This window comes from Dreissena polymorpha, chromosome 2, assembly GCF_020536995.1.
Source record: "Dreissena polymorpha isolate Duluth1 chromosome 2, UMN_Dpol_1.0, whole genome shotgun sequence".
NCBI lineage: Eukaryota > Metazoa > Mollusca > Bivalvia > Myida > Dreissenidae > Dreissena > Dreissena polymorpha.
In genome coordinates, this window is record NC_068356.1 from 75,314,746 (window position 1) to 75,335,373 (window position 20,628).

Below are 20,628 nucleotides of genomic sequence, written 5' to 3' on the forward strand. Positions count from 1 at the left end.
TCATAGATAAATCTCAAACTAGGCTTAATTAAGAGATAGCATTTATATAGATACCACTACTTTTATAATTTTGCTAAAAGTATCTTGACGAAATCTCACGAGGGCCACTTAAAGCAATATTTTCCGTTAAATAATACGTTGTAGTTGTTCATAATGTATGCCTTTGTAATCTATTCCAAAACTTAAATGTTATTTTATAACTGTGTTTAGTTTTCCTTAAAGGGAATGTACACTTAACTACATAAGGGAATGTACTCACATTTTGCGATTTCTAGTATAATGTTAATGGATTCTTAAGAACTGTTGTAATACCGAGTCATGTGGGATTAATTCCTTTTATTTGCGTATGAATACTTACATAAAATTGAGAACACAGTTGATATGGATATGAACATTAATTGTTCGATGCTCAAGTTCGCGATGTTAGTATTGAATAGTAAACAATGGTTTTCGATTTGTTCAATTGTCTAAAGCATATGTGTAAAAAGTTACAATTTTGGCAGGAATATATTGCTGTTTGAGAAACAAGGATTGCATTCTGTTAGAGCTGTTAACGAAACCATGTTGCTTAGAGTTTTTAATGACCAAGACAGTGAACCTAAGAAACTTATCCATATATTTGACACAGCTCATAAGGTCTTAAACGCATCGAATAAAAGGTGCACACAAATGTCGAAGCAGGATCGCAGTTAATTTATCCGAACCATATTGAAGGAGGTAGACAATATAATAATAATGAATTTTACAATCAACACAGTGCAACTCCCTGAAAAATCTGATCCACCTCCGGCCTATAGCCCACCCAAAGCAGGGGGAAACGTATACCCACCCATGGGACCGGGGTACCCGCCACAACCCGGCTATGGTTATCCCGGACAGCCAGGATATCCCCCGCCCCCTCAGGGATACCCGGGTTACATGCCGGCGCATCAACAAGCCGCCCAGTTCTCACAACAAAGCACCAGCGTCGTTGTGGTTGGCGGGCAACAGCAGGCAACTGGCAACTGTCCGTATTGCCTGGTAAGATTATGCATGGTGTGTCCTGTATTCTGCAAATACCAGCGTATATAAATGTGCATAGGCAGTGTTCAATGTAATATGCATTGGTTTATGGACTTTAGAAACATGAATAAAAAAATCATGAGGTGGACTAACAAGTGAAAATGACAACAACAATTAAACTTGTGTAATTAATATAATTGTTTAGAATTGGAAATTTTAATCTTTATTTTCAAAAACTAGGATTAACGTCGAATATCTTTTAGAAATATATTTCTTGCGAATGGTAAGAAAAAGAACACGATTTGTATGCATATTATGTAGTAATTTGACGAAGTGCAGCTACATTTAGTATAATTCGTTTTTATTATTTATTTTCCACACCGTTGGTTGGATTGTCCATATCCGTAACAGTGTGTCGTTTCTATTGTAATTCTGTATCGTATTACCCCTTTAAAAAAGCTAAAATGTTCTTGATGGAAATCAGACATGATATAAACATTGATTTAAGATACAGTTCAGATAGCGTCGTCAACCATAAATTTAAGATAGCGTTGTGCTCATACGCGTGCACCACAGGGCATATTAAAATTGAATGTCAACAATAGCGCTGATACTAGCTGTTCAATAATGTACAGATATCATTGCAATCCTGATCGGTACTCAACGTCGTATGTATGATAACATACTCACAGATGTGGGTTACTAAGACACGTGATTTACAGTACACACGAGATAAGTAATCGACGTACAATTGCATACACCATTATGGAACTAATATACAAATTCAGTTAATTATTCACTGTCATAACGCAGCACAATGTTAGCTAACACTACATGCATAGTTTACCTTTATAAAAAACGATTCTATATATGGTTTGTCTTCAATACAGAACAGAGAAATGTGTAAACACGGCCTTACTTGTTAACGCAATGCGCTTTTTTACAAACCAGGTTATCAAAAACCCATTCTTTCTTTTTTCATGTTTTACAGCAATGATCAGCATAGGCATGCATCTTCCGTTGTTATAATGTTTCACTAAATACGTACAGGTCTGTGGCCGCATTGCCACATTCCTGACATTCCTGAAGCATACCGTGACTTACACCAAGAAGAACCATATTACAAAAATACAATATTAAAATTATATTGTCTTCATTCCGTTTTCAGCTCGGATTTATCAAGCAGGACTACTTCACACTGATCAAAGTCGCATTTAAATGTGTTATTTTAGGTTTTAATTATATATTTAAATATCACACAAAACAACTTTTAACTTAGTATCAGGTTGTCATCCGTTTTCAGAAAGCTTCACCAAGCTCCTCCGCATTGCGCCAAAGGCATACATGTTGCCGTTTCCAGCATGGCTGCACCTAACAAGCTACACCCCAATCAAAGTCAATGAAATTGCAATACTCTTTTCTACCGTTAAGAACACGTTTTTACCAAGCAGGACTACCTCCAAATGATCTAAAGGTACAGTATTTTGCCTTCTATTTCAGCACGGCTTCACGAAGACGGATTTCACCGCTATCGGCATTGTCATTGCCATCTTGTTCTTTCCGTTGGGCGTGATTTGCTGCATGTTCATGACAGAGCGACGCTGTACCTCCTGCGGGCGGGTGTGCTAGGGTTACCACGTTTCGAGCAGCATGTGATAGACTCTTTATCTTGAGACGTATTTGTTTGTGTGTGCATAACTTTAATCTATGAAAATATTTGGTACCGTAAATTAAAATATAATTGTATGTTATTTAATATTTGGTTAACTCCTTTTCATTTAATCCAGTTTAAACGTGTTTTCAACGTTTTATTCCACATTATTATAAACGCATGACTTTGTAAATGTTATATATAGATTATATATAGAGTGTTTGATGTGTTATTCTGTTAAATGTTATATTTTAAGTTATATAGCGCAAGGTGGGATCAAATGCATACATATGTAAATACATAACATTTTGGGAAAACTATAATCTATAGTTGGTCTCGCTTTGCACAAAATACTTCGTGTGTTTCGTGACCTTCAATTTGCAAGAATTTATAAGGATGATTAGAATTTATTATTATTATTTTAAGAAGATTATCTTTTTTGTTTTGAAAACAAGATCCTGGTTTAAAGGAGTCATTTCCATATTGAATCGAATACAATTTTAAAATGGATCAAATTTAAGCAGCGGACTTTGTTATTTTTGCATGAAGTTCTCAAAGTGAGCGCTATTGTGGTCACCCTATGTGTGGCCTCCGTCGTCTTGCGCTGTGCGGTGTGTGATGTGCATCATAGCCTTTTAGCTCGTTACCTCTCAAGAGACAACACACCCTCCAATCTTGGAGAAACTTTGTCAGAATCTGGCGAATATCTAGGCCAATGTCGAATATGGGTCATGAGCATGTAAACACGAGGTCACTATGTAAAATCTTTGAAAAAAACAAACATTCTGACCACTCTAGAGAACACATTTATGACTCAAGGAAAGCAGAACAGAACAGAATATATATTTTGGTGATGTCAGAACCGTGTTTAAAATTTTGTCACAATACCATATCTTACAAAACAAGTGCTTACATTCTAGAGGTCACATTTATTACTCAATTTTGATGACACTTGGTGAGAGAATAATTATCATAGTATTTCCTAGTCATGATGAAACTTGGTCAGAATAAATATTTGAGCAATGTCTAGGCCTAGAAATCCGAGTCACATACCTAAAAACAAGGTTATAAGGTCAATTCTTATTTAAAAAACACACACTATATCATCACTTAAGATGAGCCACATCTGAATTGTCAAAATCTAGGTTAAATCTAAGAAAAAAATTGTTTCCACTCGTTAGACCACAATGGCCCAGTCTTGATGAAACATGGTTTGAATGTTTGGCAAGACAACGTTTGTATGGTTCAAAAAGGCTTGGAAACTAGCCGCAATTCTAGTAATACATGTTTTATTTTCTTTAAATACTTAGCCGTTGCCCTTGAAAATGTCGTTCGCACGACTGACTTAATTCCCAATTTTTATTAAGTCGCTGTTAACGTTGACTTTGGGGATAAGTTTCTTTTGAATGTTGATTTACACAAATCAATATTTGAACAAAACCCCTGTTTAAATGAATAACAAAGGAGTGAATATATACAAACAGTTTATTTGTTAAGATGTTATATCGCATAGGAATTGCAATTGAATCATTTAAACATTAAGCTCTTAACTATAAACGATATAGACATCAAAGACATACAAGACGAAATCATAAATAAAGCTGTTCATTTACATAAGTACTGGATTTGAAAGATAAATAGCGATAAACTAAGTTAAAATACAACAGTAAAGATAAAATTAACATAAAACATTTAATAAACATATTTACACATATATTGCATCATAAATCGTTAAATTGACTTATGTATATGTTTTGAAATCCGCCATAACGAACTGTATACATACATACATTGTTTAAATTGTATGAAACTTGTACAATATATTTAATACAACGGTTTAATTATAAGTAATATATTAAAAATCAGAAATAATACTAGACAATACACTCTGTACAACATCAATATACGTGTTAAAAAATATATAATAATGTCATTCAAAAATCAAATAAGGCCTGCTTCAAACACACCATGATATACTGGTTTCACCTGCATGCATGCGGTAGTCAATTAACTAATGTGCCTTGGTTCAACGATTCAAACTTGTAAAAATACATAACAATTAAAAGAAATAGGAAATAATTTCAACAATGCCATTTTTCTCAAATAGTTAAGTCATACCTAACACTTTACTATGTCCATCGGAGTTTAATCACACACTTCCTCATGACTAGCAAATTATTAATTCTATAAAAGGTACGATTTAACCAGAGCAATAAACCAGAAGAAAACCAGAAAAAACAAAATGGACATCCTTAACAGAGATGATAACCCGTATTAACATATTAACGTTATGTTATTTCCGATAATCAATAAATTCCTCACTGTTTTGTTTTGTATCTAAATGCGGTTTATCATAAACCGTTTGCCTTTATTTTTCGTCTATATTTTACATGCCTGTCAAATAAAAATCTTATTGATATTATTTCTGGTCTATGAGAATTTATTTTGCTAAATATTGGTCATTAATTTAATGACGTGAACACTTAAGTATAACCGTTTTTATCACGGCTTTCAAATTATATCACTGTCAGTTTGTGAAGGATTAATCTAAAGAAAATAATACCATTGTTCATTGGTATAAACAAATTATCTTGTCAGGGTTGTGAGAAAATTATTTGTAATTATTTCTTAAATAATTTTCAACATTTCATAACTCAGCATTAGGTGTGTATTTTAATAATTAAATATGAGTTGTGCTTTCTAGCATGAAACTTCAGAAATTTGAAAAATCCTTTCCGTACAAATTGTGTTTAAAGGTAATTGTGGACAACCAGGACATGGCCATCAAAAAAGTGCCAAATTCTTCTAACCTTCAAACATATATTTGCACAAGTATGGTATATATTGAAATGCCTTATTTTGTTGTACTAGTCCGTCTTAATGAGATTTTTGAATGAAGATTATCGTACTTGACAGGGCACATATATGTTAAACACTAAATAAAGAGTACTGAAATGTCATACTATGCACGCAAACATGACACAAAGATTACGTTTGTCAGATTTAATACTGAATTTGTTTTCCATTGACATGTTATTGTCTGTTAAACAGAACTATTATGATATATTAACAAATGGTTTCTTTTGTCTTAAAACCACACATGACAATCACGACATTTTCAATAATGGTTGCCAAGACCGAAGGTTCGAAGTGGAAGAGTTAATTTAATATGTCTACGCGGGATATTTAACAAAATATATGGGAAACAAATCCATGGAAAATCGCCAAGAAAATATACCTCTAATGCTACATAAAAATCATTTTGAACATGTGTATGTGGGATGTCAAACGAGATATGTGGGCCACCAACACTTGGCGAATAGCGAACGAAATAACCTCCATTCCTTCATAAAGAACCTTTTTTAATCCTAAGTCAACAAACTATTGAGCATTTTGCTCAAGGTATCATCCCATTGCGGTAAAGCTTAGATTGGCATGGAGATTTACAATAAGCAGGTCATACATGAAATGGGTTCTTGTTTAATCATAAGGCCAAATCTAGACCAATCAAATCATTCCCGTTATCTCAAAGCGTCGAAGTGAAAGCTTGGAAAAAAACACAAAAGAGGAGAATAAACGAAAATTAACTAACAGCCTGTGGATCATCCTATGATACTATGGATCATCATTGCGGTACTTTCGAAATAAGAAAAACAACAATGAACCTCACTCTTTTCAATTATGTGTCATGTTGGCTCTAAGTCCTTTGTTGAGGAACATCGTTACACTCCATTCGGTTTTCAGTCGTAGTATAACATTGCAACATTTCTTGCGAACAATGAAGGCGAAATAACAGGTGAAGAACCAATCAAATTCATCAGACGACGGAGAGGGAACAAAATCATTGAAAATTGGCAGATGTATATGCTTTCATAGATATCAAAAACCCGGCTTGAAGGAATTCTCAAGCCAAAGTAAGAAACATTTACTGATACTGTTTGATATAAATATGTAAAAAGAAAATCGTCATTCTGGCCAAGAATTAATCATCGGGGTGAATCGTAACGTAACGTTGTACATGTAACATAATGTGTATGTTTATACTCGTACATAATATGGCAAACCAAGAAACGGGTGCTCAGTCAAACCAAGAAACGATTTCCCACACAAATTTGCAATCCGTCATGGAAAAATACATTAGCGAAACAAGGTAATTACTAAATTATATACATTCTGGTAATAGTATTACAGGTAAATACAGATGGACATTTTACGTCAATTATTTAGGAGAGGGTACTAACATTTAGAAAAAAAAATACAACAACATGTGTTCCAACTGACTTCCAAACGTCTAATAGAGTTTATTTTGTAACAAAATGATTGATACAAAATGTTATCAACATGTGACAATATGTTTGAATAAAATCGGATTTTCCTTTTCGTCTCCTGACATGTGTGAAAAGGCGATGCATGACGAACGGTATGTTAGCAAGTGTTTTCTACCTTTAGAAAGAAATTGCAAGGTTAGCGATTGTATTGCTATATATCATTTTTTTATTATTATTTTGTACAGTGTTATGTAATGACGAATGTCAATGCATATATTAATTAACCTTGGAAAGCTCACCCATGTGACATAGAACAACGCAACTCGTCAACAAAATAATTACTTCAATGTGTTGGATTGTGTGATATTTTTTGTATGTTTTGTGTGACTTTGCTTTACTCGACCACATGTATACCACTGCATTTTCTATTGTATTAATTGTAGAGTTTTAATTTTGATTATCATTTCAAAAGGACACATTTATGTTTGAAAAAAACAACAGCAACACAATGTTACAATTTATATAATTACGTTCGGTCAGTTTATTAGAAAACAAGCAACAAGGAATAGAGAAACGATAGAGAGAAACCTAATCCGGAACATGGTATCTAAATTCAAATAAAAAATTCCTGTAGTTTGTATTTTGCTAAATCTTCAATAATTCCAACCAAAGAAACCATATATTTACACAACATGACAAAGACCACTTTCTAGTGATGTACCCAACTGTGACAAGAAATCAGACTATTGGGAAATAGGCAAGTGCTACTTATCTTCCGACGGATATGTCATGGCATGTTTGGAGATAGTAATGTTTAATTTTGTTTCTTAAATGAAAATATGATCATTTTTTAACATACCAAGGGATTGAAATTGGTGCAACATAAATGGATTTGGCTAAGATCGATAGACAACAATCGCATACAAACGAAGAACCCCTGCGACTGGCAATTCACAAACTTACCACAAGTCCTTGAACACGTGACTTGGACACCAGCCAATCAAAGAAGTTTATCCTTAACATACATTTGTCAAGCCGCCATGGAAGAATACAGCAGCAGAATAATGCAAAAGCTAAGAGACAACCAAAACTAAATGAAGCAAATTAATTGAATCCTTGGGTTGAGTCTTTTTTCACATTTTTGTTTATGTTCTTTTTATAATGTGTGAGCTTCCTTTGCTAAAAAAGCAACATGCTTTCTGTCAAAAGCGCAGCATATGGGTATCGCGATGAAAAACAGAATGGAAAATGAAAATGACTTGACTATGCAACTAATAGGAAATAGCAAAGTGATATTTCTTGACAGAATATCAATTTTGAAAGAATACAGGAACATAATATTCGACTTATATATTCGATGTGCATAACAACAATAAAACAACATGCAGCAAGAGAAACAATTTGTTGGAAAACGAAACTTGCAAGTGCTACATTTATGAATACTACGGGTATGTTGCATTTTGGCAAAGTTTCAAAAATGTAGTGATAGTAGAGGCATACAACTTCAACAACAACTAAGGTTCACTTTCATGTAATAATACTGAAATGTAACCACTGACCCTTGGAAGTTGGCAAAGTGTTACATGTCTGCAGACGGACTTTGTCTGGTGCGTTATTTAATATAATAATATATGTATTGTATTTTATTGTATCGTATGATATTAGATATATACACAAATTAATCCGTGATCATGTGATGTGCTCTTAAAAAAGCGTGTACGTGACCATTGGTAGATTGCGAAGTGTTTCCATCCTTCACAGGTATAAGTTTACCGTGAATTGTACGGTATCCAATATGTGAATAATAGGTCAAAGACACATTTCGCAAAATCACATAGTATGGCACATGCTGGTAAAGTTTGCATGAGAAAATAATCCAATCAGGATTCGAACCTATGATAATACCCTTGAGGATTGACCCACGTACGACTTAGTAATATACTTTATATTTTAGAGCAACATATCAATGAAAACAAAATTAGGTCTATTTAGCATATTATTAGACTACCTTAACAAAAGGATGTTTTATTGTACTTATTGTTATGTGTTAGATCCGTTCAAAGGAACACAATAAGAACAACTTGTTTATTTGTCATAAGCACATTATTTGAATTAAGCGCAATGTTACAAAGAAAAGCTAATCAATGCGAATATGAATCAACCGTGATTATCTCATCCATATCAAAAAGCAAACTTTTATTTATCCACACATTTTGTTGAGTTTTAGTTTTGTAAGTTTCATGTGACTGTAGTTAACTCTAGCCCAGGTATCTCACATCATGTTCCATTGTATGAAATGTACAAATTTTAATTTCGATAGGTATTACAATAGGAGTAATCCAAGTTTGAAAAAATAACAACAACAGTAACACAATGTAATAAATAATATTTTAACTGAAAATTTTCTTTATGAAAAACAAGCAACAATGACAACAAACATCGATAGATGGAAACAAGAACTTGCTATCTACATTCAAATTAATACTTGTTGTATTTGGAATATTAGTTAAATTAAAATATTATTAAAGAAAGACACCGGGTATTGCAACACAATAAAGAAGACCAATTTCTTGTGATACAACGCAATGTGACCAGACACCGAATCCTGGTAGATTGCCTATCTGTTACCTATCTGCCGACGGTAATGTCATGGTATGTTATGTAATATGTTATGCTTTGACGTTTTAATAGGAAATGTGACCCTATATTTGTCGAACAAAACGATTCAAAGAAGTGCAACATGAATGCATTTGACTTAACGTTTATGCTGTTTTTATGTTTATTTATTATGAATAATATTTTAATAAATCTCTTCCTATATATATTAGAAACTTAAGGTGTAGTTCCATAATTGTGAAGCGTAAAATATACAATTGTAACAATTACAACACCATGTCAACACTGGAAACTGAAAACACTGAAAACAAAAAACACTCTCCAAACTAAAGCCGATTTCAGTCTACCGCAGATTTCCCAAGTTTCAGGAATTCTTAATTTGCTTATATATTGTCTACATAAATATTCAGAACAATCCATTTAGAGTCATGCATGTGGCGCCTAGAGTGGTTATAAGGTCTTTATCAAATTTAACTTGGTAACCTATTTTGTACATACGTGACCAAGATTCTAACTGATATCAAATATCGTCAAGATAAAAAATATGAGCGAGTGTTTTTATTTCAAAATCGGATAAACAAATAGCATTCAGAGTGTTACAGAGCTAACGCTCGACATCGCACACAACACGACGCTCGACGCCGGACGCCTTTAATGACCACTGAGGTTTCTTCTTTATATTTACTTTGAGCAGTTTGTGCTCGCATTAACTATAATGAACGGATAATATAAAAATTACTAAAACTCATTAAAAAATCTTAATGTTTTCCGCATAGTATTTGCATTTTCACTCTACCATAGATTTAGCCAAATCATGCGAAATTCCAAAACAATGAAGAACTGCATACACAGATATAAAACACCGTGGTGGAAGAAAACAAACACGAATAACGTGTTGCATTCTAGAATATGGTATATTGCAGAGTATTGGTGTTGTAACTTTAAAAATGGAAAAAAGAGACAAACTCGTAATATTACACAGCTGTTTCCATTAATGCTAGAGATAATTTATAGACTAATATGTTACTTATAGCTAAACAACATTAGTCGAAAAAATAATGTAATACAAATTCACAGATTTAACGGGCCATCTTGGAAAAACACATAAGCCGAGAGTGTACGTAAAATAAATAAGTTCTCATTGCTTTATACACAGATTCAGAAACTTTTTAAAAGGACATAGAAATCACAGAAACAAAACTTGTATCTCGAGACACACGTGCCAATAGTCCTGGACCGATTCGCTTGGGCAAACAGCCTATCAAAAAAGCGTATGCTTTGTATACATTTTCAAATCCGTCATGGAGGAATAATGTAAATGTTAAGTAGCGATTGACCAACCAAAACAAAATACAGCAAGAATCGAATCTTGGGTTAAAGCTCACAGTCTTATTTCATAAGAATGTGTTATATTTGTTTGATTATGTTACATTTTCGTTCATTAAAAACAACATGCTTTCTGTCAGAAGAAAAGTCTACGAGTATATCGCTAAAAAACTAGAATGGGAATCGTTATATATAGAAATATTGGCAATCACATTAATGGGAAAATGAAAGGTAAAGAATGAAACCATCAATACAGAAATACATTTAATTTTTAAGTTCTATTTGTATAAAAACAAATAAGAAAAAAACACGATTTGAGTGTTGAAAACGAAACAGAAGCGTCGACATTCTTGCCAATGAATATTAAGTACGTTTTATTTTGGCAAAGTTTCAATCAATATGAAAATAGATACGGAGTATTGCTCAACACAACACCAGATATTAGAATATTCGGAGATAGCAACGTGTTACTTGACTTCAGACGGACATATCATGATGCGTTATTCAATATACCATTATAATATTTTACATTATTTTATATTATATTTTAAATTAAGTTACATATAGGGTGGGATCACATAATTATATTAAAACACCTTTTACAATAAATCCGAAAGTGTAAAGAGGGATTGTGTCTTGTTTATGTGTACATGTTGGCAAAGAACTACAACAACAAACTACCAATTTAATGTTTTATAAAGAAATGTGACCAGATCTCAGACTCTTGGCAGTTGGCAAAATGCTACTTATCTGCAGGCGGACATATCATGGTGGGTTATATAACATAGTATCATACCATATTGTATTGTATAATATAATTTATATTGTATTATATTATATTATTTTATATTTTATTATTCTATGTTATATAGGACACAAAAAAAACCCCGTAAATTAAGGTCATTCAGGGCATTATGCTGTATTAATTGACAATAGTTTCCTATTTTCATGAAACTGTTTGCATTGTTACGGTACATAAAAAAATGCATATTTCCTTTAAACAGGATGACTGAAAATGGGAATCATAAAATTAGACTAACAAAATAATATATATGATGTATTTTTTTATAAATTAATTTGCTAATAGAGTAGTGGGATCACAGAATCATAAAGGCAGCGATTTTCACAAGCCTGAAGGTGTGCAGCGAGATTGTTTCTTGAACATGTGTACCGGAGATATCAGACCTGGGCATACATCCACTTGATCATAGCAAGGATAAATATACCACCATAATGATCATAAGTGCACGGTCTCTTAGTACATGAATCCAAACAAGGAATTTTGGAGTAAAAATGTTTCCTCATGGTTTGATTCGTCATGTTTTAGACTCGTTCGTAAGAAACACAATACGAACGCCACTTGCATATTGCGCTACGAAACATAGAATATGAATGAGAATATTCAGACGTGACAATCACATCGATGTTCAATAGTAAAGTATTCTTTCCCCAAATAATGAAACCAACAATTAATATACAAATACATTTACTCGATTTATTGGTTCGATTTGTATAAAAACACATCAAGAAACATCCGTTTTATTGTGAAAAAACGAATCCGAAAGGTTCTTATGGCATGAATACTTCGGTGCGTTTTATTTTTTCCATTTGTTTAAATAAATATAAAAATATACACGGAGCATTAGCAAAACAACAAAAACAACAACAAAACCAAAACCAACAACAAGAAACGACCTCTTATGTTATTTACTGATACGTGACCGCATTACAGACTATTGGGAGATAGCAAAGTGTTACTTATCTGCAGGCGGACAAATCATGATGCGTTATTCAATATCATTATATTGTATTATACTGTACTATATTATGAAAAAAGCAACACTGAATAGAAAGGCGGATAATGGGAAACCAGAATTGTGTTTCTACATTCAGATCAATACTTCTAGTATATTGTATTTTAGTCAAATTTCAATATTGTACCGTTATGTGACCAGACCTCTGATTCCTGGTAGATTGCCAAGTGCTACTTATCTGCTGACGGAAATGTCATGGAATGTTATTTGTACGACTATGTGCGATTTTCTGAAACGAACAAGTGAGCATTCATTTTTCCTCGAAAAAAGATCAAAGTATTCCAACAAGATAATAATGACTTTGACGTTAAAACGTTCGTTATGTTAATAAATTAATATTAATATTAAAATAAATATGTGATAAATAATTTAACAACATAAGGTGTACATTTCCAATGTTGATGTGGGAAATTGTAACAATAGCAATACAATATCAGTAGTTGAAAATACATACAAACAAAAAATCCAAATTTAGTCAATCGCAGGTTTTTAAGTCGTTTGCAGTTCACGAATATTTAAGGAATTCACAAGTCCATCGTGGAAGCACATGAGCGGAATACAAGTTTGATAAAAAAAACTAGGATGTATTGTATAAAAAGGTTTCCTAATTATAATAATTTATAAATAAATTTATAACCTAAATAAATGAAACTAAACAAAAATAAACTTCATATTAAACTATTGTTTTCCGCAATGCTAAAAATGATTTGGGGACCAAGGGATCGGATTTGCAAGGCTAGGGATGACTTTTTCTTAGAGCTTTTGTGTATAATGATATGCATACTGATATTTATATTATGGATGATATATCTGAGCACTGAATACGGATTTTAAAGGTTAAAAAAAATATCATCAAATGTAGACTGTCCGTAATTCGAATTTGTAAAACATTTTGGGAGATAAAAAGACCTTAAAATGAAGACGTCCGTAATGCAAAATTTTAAAACATTTTAGGAGATACAATTACCATAAAATGAAGACTGTCCGTAATGCGAATTTGTACAACATTTTGGGAGATAAAAAGACCTTAAAATGATGACGTCCGTAATGCGAATTTTTAAAACATTATGGGAGATAAACTTACCCTTAAATGAAGACTGTCCGTAATGCGAATTTGTACAACATTTTTGGAGATAAAAAGACCATAAAATGAAGACTGACCGTAATGCGAATTTGTAAAACATTTTGGGAGATAAAAAGACCCTAAAATGAAGACTGTCACTAATGCGAATTTGTTAAAAATTTTGGGAGATAAAAGTCCCTGAACACACGGATTTCCAAGGTCTGTTTGGAGGACGACAATTCTCAAACAAAGTTTCGATGCATGCTTACGAAAACTGTCTAATGATATTAAAGAAAATATTGCGAGATAAATAGACCATACACAAACAGCTTTCCAACGCCTTCCTGGAAGAACACATTAGAAAGACAACGTTTCTATGCTGATTAATGTTTACAAATACTGTATATTATATATCGCATTTTTGTTGTTTGCCTTTTCTTAAGTTAAATGAAATACAGCAGTTAACTAGTAAAGATAGATAAAAAAGTACAGAAAACAGTCTCAGGACAATAATGAACACTTTTTCACTGTTTTAAAGAGAGGAAGAAAGAAACTGTGATTCATAACTCTAGATGAAACACGACCTAGACTCACAGTCACAGATATTTGGATGAACGTTACCCATATTCGTATCTTGCTTAGATATTGTCAGGATACAAATTCTAAACATTTTTCATCAATACTGAATCATAAATGTGGCTTCCAGAGTTGATCTAAGATTTAACTTGGGTACTTAGTTTTTATACACACGTGACAAATATTCTAACTGATCCTAAATATTGCCAAGATAAACAATCGATTTTTAAAATGACAACACATGGCATACAGATGGCATACAGAGTGTTACCCACCTAAAGATGCCTACATTGAGCCCTTTGTACTCACTAGAACTAAATGAACGGATAAGATTATATCCGTTACAAGTATACCAACAACAGTATTATAAATACTTTGCGCATAGAATTTCCATTTTCACTCCACCATAGAGTTAGCCATGTCAGGCGCAATTCAAAAGCATTAAGAACTGAATACAAAGATATAAAGTGTCGTGGAAGAACACACACACGAGTAATGTGTTGGATTTTGGAATATGGTTTATTGCAGAGATATGTATATTTAACTTAAAAATTGTACTGAAACAGAAAAGAAAAAATCGCGATATCACACATTTGTTTCCCTCTTTGCTAGAGATACATTATAGACTTACTGATATATTACTTATATCTAAACAACATCAGTAGAAAAATACATGTATTACAGAATCACAGATTAAAAAGGCCATCTTGGAAAAACACATAGTGTACGTAAAATGAATACATTCTCAATGCTATATACATACATTCAGAAAATATGTCGCGAGACACACGTAGCAATATTGCTGGACCGATTAGCTTGGGCCAACAGCCATTCAAGGAAGCGTATGCTTTGCATACATTTTCCAAACCGTCATGGAAGAATACAACAGAAGAAGAAGGTTAAGTAGCGATTGACCATTTACAACCAAATACAGCAATCATCAAATATTGGGTTAAAGCGTATAGTCTTATTTCATAGGAATGTTTGATGTACATGTAATGTGTGGTAATGTTTTAGTTCCGTTCGTTAAAAAATTAAACTGCTTTCTATCAACAGAAAAGCCTTTGAGTATCGCGCAACTACAAATACTATGGGAATGGAAATATTAAGATTTTTTTTTAATCACATTGTGGGAAATAGCAAAGAAAAGAATGAATCCCTCAATGAAAAATACAGGAATATATATTGAATTTAGAGGTTCTATTTGCCAAGTTTCTATTTCCAATACTCAATAACTATGAAAATAGATACGGAGTAATGCCATACAACAACAAACGACCACTTTCATCTAGTATAATTAAATGTGACCACGGACTATTAGGAGATAGCAAAGTGTTACTTCCCTGCAGACGGTCACATGATGCGTTATTTAATATATAATTATGTGATATTATTTTATATTATATAATATTATTGTATACTATTTTATATTATAAATTAATTTACATAAAGAGTGGGGTCACATAATATGAATACAGCGTTTGCATGTCCGACGTGTGAAGAGGATTGTTTTATGTGTATGTATGATGGCAAAAAACTGCAACAACAAACTAACACTTTAATGTGTTGTTTAGAAATGTGACCAGATACCAGACTCTTGGGAGTTAACAAAGTGTTACTGATCTGCAGACGGACATTTCATGGTGAGTAATATAATATAGTATAATGTCATGTTGAATTGTATAATATATTATTATAGTTAACTGTATTTTTAATATGATTTTATATTATATAAGAAAACATCGGGAATTAAGGTAATAGATGATATTGTGCATTAAAAATTGCTAATAGTTTCTTAACTTTATGAAACTGTTTGCCCGGTAATGTAACATTATAAAATGGTCAAGTTCGTTTAAACAACATGATTTAACACTGGACATTATACTGGACACAAAATATTAAATTGCATGCTAAAATGAGTCTATTTAGTTATAATTAAAGTAACTAATGGAGTAGTGGTATTGCATAGTTATAAAGACAGCAAGGTCCGACGGTGTATGGTGTGAATATTTCATTTACGCGTGCACCGCAGATATTTAACCAGGTATCTGGGTAAACAACGACTTCATAAAAGCCAGGATAAATATACCGCCATAACGATCATTAGATTACGTCCGCTTAGCAGTTATTTCAAGAAGAAAAACAAGGTATTATGGAGAAAGAACCTTCCCCAAACGCTAGAATTGCTAATAAGGAGTTGACCAATATACAAGCAGTAGTTAGAAAATAGGTTATCATAACGTCACACACATTGAAAACATTCCCATGAACTCACATCTTGAAAGGACCAACATGGAAAAGCACAGAAGCAAAGTGTGTTGTTTATCATAAGAAAACTTTCGTAAGAATATACTATTAACGATCATATCGGAACAAATTGCCATATGCTTATCGCTTAAGAGGCGATCAAACTTCATCACTAGCAGAAATGTCAACCACTTTATACAACAATTTAACCAAACACATAAAAAGGAACAACGTTGTTTGGCAATGTGACATGTAAAACAAAGCATTGCCTACTGATGCTTCAATCGTTATTTTAGAATTCGTTTTAAAGAAACAAATCAAGATGATATGTTGATAAAATTGATAAGAAATTTGAAAGTTTATTTCACTTACAGGCTATTTGCCTTTCGTTAGCGGTAAACATAAGCGCACAATGCTAACGTTCAAACGCGTTTTTGACTCGCATCACAAAAACGAACATAACAGGAAAGAACAAGTTCATCTGTGCTATAGTATTATTCGGATTAATAATGTGCATACTGGTTACCATTTATAAGAATAAAAGGAGCAGTCAGGTTCCCGAAATGTCAGCGGAAGAAAGCGAGAATATTAACGTCTTCGTCGACGATGTGTTCACCAATGAGGCTGGGTATTACGTTTTACCGGACGATGCTACGCTTTAGCAAATGACGCGGCTGCAATTGATCGGCGTCTTCTGAAATACATCAACCGTATGCAGACGTTGTGCAGGAATGTATATCGTGTTTGTACTGTTAAGGACGGGGGAAAGGAAATCTGCACTGATTAGCCCTATCGACCGTCTCCACCGTGTATTGTATATTTCTTTGGGATAGACTATAGATTAGACTTAGATCTGGCAGTGGTTAAGCTATTTGGATGCAAGGTGTACGCGTTTGATCCAAGCATAAAAATGGAAACCAAGCGAGTATCTGAACACATCTGGTTCAACAACTGGGGACTTGGTGGCGAGGATACGGTCACTATCGACGGCTGGGTCATCAAAACGCTTGCAACCATTATGTTCCCGGAATGTCAGCAGAAGAAAGCGAGAATATTAACGTCTTCGTCGACGATGTTGTTACTAATGAGGATGGGGATTACGTTTTACCGGACGATGCTACAGTTAAGCAAATGACGCGGCTGCAATTGATTGGCGTCTTCTGGAAATACATCAACCGTATGCAGACGTTGTGCAGGAATGTATATAGTGTTGGAACTGTTAAGGACGGGGGAAAGGAAATCTGCACTAATGAGCCCTATCGATCGTCTCCACCGTGTATTGTATATTCCTACGGGATAGACTATATATTAGACTTCGATCTGGCAGTGGTAAAGCTATTTGGATGCAAAGTGTACGCGTTTGATCCAAGCATGAAAATGGAATCCATGCAAATATCTGAACACATCTGGTTCTGCAACTGGGGTCTTGGTGGCGAGGATACGGTCACTTACGATGGCTTGGTCATTAACGCTTGCAACCATGAGGAAAGAACTTGGTCATTCCAATGTATTGAAATACAGTTTGACTGCCTAAGACAAGATCAACCAGGTATGGTATAAACTATTTCAGATACACAGCTGCAAAACTGTGGAATAATTTACCAAATCATTTTAGACAAATTTCATCCTTCAACTCATTTAAATCCATGCTTGGGTACTTGAATGAATCAGTCTGCTCTTGTCCGTCTTGCATAAATAACTAAATATATTTTAAATATTAAAGTTTGTAGCCCGTGACACTGAAAGGGTTTTAATCAAATACGTCCTTGAATTTGCTATTGTCTCCTCTTAGATATGTTTCCCTGCATGATCTCTACTCTTTGCCTTAGTTTGTAAACTTAAGTGCTTATGCTTATACTATTTTATATTATAAATTAATTTACATAAAGAGTGGGGTCACATAATATGAATACAGCGTTTGCATGTCCGACGTGTGAAGAGGATTTTTTTTATGTGTATGTATGATGTCAAAAAACTACAACAACAAACTAACACTTTAATGTGTTGTTCAGAAATGTGACCAGATACCAGACTCTTGGGAGTTGGCAAAGTGTTACTTATCTGCAGACGGACATTTCATGGTGAGTTATATAATATAGTATAATGTCATATTGAATTGTATAATATATTATTATAGTTTACTGTATTTTTAATATGATTTTATATTATATAAGAAAACACCGGGAATTAAGGTTATAGATGATATTGTGTATTATAAATTGCTAATAGTTTCCTAACTTTATGAAACTGTTTGCCCGGTTATTTAACATTATAAAATGGTCAAGTTCGTTTAAACAGCATGATTGAACACTGGACATTATACTGGACACAAAATATTAAATTGCATGCTAAAATGAGTCTATTTAGTTATAATTAAAGTAACTAATGGAGTAGTGGTATCGCATAGTTATAAAGACAGCAAGGTCCGACGGTGTATGGTGTGAATATTTCTTTTACGCGTGTACCGCAGATATTTAACCAGGTATCTGGGTAAACAACGACTTCATAAAAGCCAGGATAAATATACCGCCATAACGATCATTAGATTACGTCCGCTTAGCAGTTATTTCAAGAAGAAAAACAAGGTATTATGGAAAAAGAACCTTCCCCAAACGCAAGAATTGCTAATAAGGAGTTGACCAATATACAAGCAGTAGTTAGAAAATAGGTTATCATAACGTCACACACATTGAAAACATTCCCATGAACTAACATCTTGAAAGGACCAACATGGAAAAGCACAGAAGCAAAGTGTGTTGTTTATCATAAGAAAACTTTCGTAAGAACATACTATTAACGATCATATCGGAACAAATTACCATATGGTTATCGCTTAAGAGGCGACCAAACTTCATCACTAGCAGAAATGTCAACCACTATATACAACAATTTAACCAAACACATAAAAAGGAACAACGTTGTTTGGCAATGTGCAATGTAAAACAAAGCATGGCCTACTGATGCTTCAATCGTTATTTTAGAATTCGTTTTAAAGAAACCAATCAAGATGATATTTTGATAAAATTGATAAGAAATTTGAAAGTTTATTTCACTTACAGGCTTTTTGCCTTTCGTTAGCGGTAAACATAAGCGCACAATGCTAACGTTCAAACATTTGACAAACGCGTTTTTGACTCGCATCACAAAAATGAACATAACAGGAAAGAACAAGTTCATCTGTGCTATAGTATTATTCGGATTAATAATGTGCATACTGGTTACCATTTATAAGGATAAAAGGAGCAGTCAGGTTCCCGAAATGTCAGCGGAAGAAAGCGAGAATATTAACGTCTTCGTCGACGATGTTGTCACCAATGAGGCTGGGGATTACGTTTTACCGGACGATGCTACGCTTAAGCAAATGACGCGGCTGCAATTGATCGGCGTCTTCTGGAATACATCAACCGTATGCAGACGTTGTGCAGGAATGTATATCGTGTTTGTACTGTTAAGGACGGGGGAAAGGAAATCTGCACTGAAAAGCCATATCGACCGTCTCCACCGTGTATTGTATATGCCTTTGGGATAGACTATAGATTAGACTTCGATCTGGCAGTGGTAAAGCTTTTTGGATGCAAGGTATTCGCGTTTGATCCAAGCATAAAAATGGAAACCAAGCGAGTATCTGAACACATCTGGTTCAACAACTGGGGACTTGGTGGCGATGATACGGTCACTAACGATGGCTGGGTCATCAAAACGCTTGCAACCATTATGTTCCCGAAATGTCAGCAGAAGAAAGCGAGAATATGAACGTCTTCGTCGACGATGTTGTTACTAATGAGGCTGGGGATTACGTTTTACCGGACGATGCTACGCTTAAGCAAATGACGCGGCTGCAATTGATCGGCGTCTTATGGTAATACATCAAACGTATGCAGACGTTGTGCAGGAATGTATAAAGTGTTGGAACTGTTAAGGACGGGGGACAGGAAATCTGCACTGATAAGCCCTATCGATCGTCTCCACCGTGTATTGTATATTCCTTCGGGATAGATAGACTATATATTAGACTTCGATCTGGCAGTGGTAAAGCTATTTGGATGCAAAGTGTTCGCGTTTGAT

General features: G+C 33.8%; 1 protein-coding gene and 1 long non-coding RNA gene across 3 annotated transcripts in view; one reads left to right on the top strand and one right to left on the bottom strand.

Moving 5' to 3' along the window:
• The window catches only part of LOC127867671 (brain protein I3-like), an 87,594-nt gene that overhangs the window by 566 nt on the left and 66,400 nt on the right, over window positions 1-20,628 (top strand). The window contains exons 2-3 of one of the 2 annotated variants that reach the window (XM_052409004.1): window positions 758-1,020; window positions 2,503-2,876. The exons of the other annotated variant lie outside the window; for it this stretch is intronic. Of the exons in view, the coding sequence (XP_052264964.1) occupies window positions 758-1,020; window positions 2,503-2,631 (392 nt within the window). The 3' untranslated portion in view covers window positions 2,632-2,876. Of the gene's footprint in view, window positions 1-757; window positions 1,021-2,502; window positions 2,877-20,628 lie in introns of those variants that run through there. 2 annotated transcript variants of the gene reach the window in all.
• On the bottom strand, window positions 9,298-15,031 carry LOC127867685 (uncharacterized). The gene is made up of 2 exons (XR_008043617.1): window positions 13,821-15,031; window positions 9,298-13,703 (listed from the first exon to the last, which is right to left on the bottom strand). It is a non-coding gene; the product is annotated as an uncharacterized LOC127867685 (long non-coding RNA).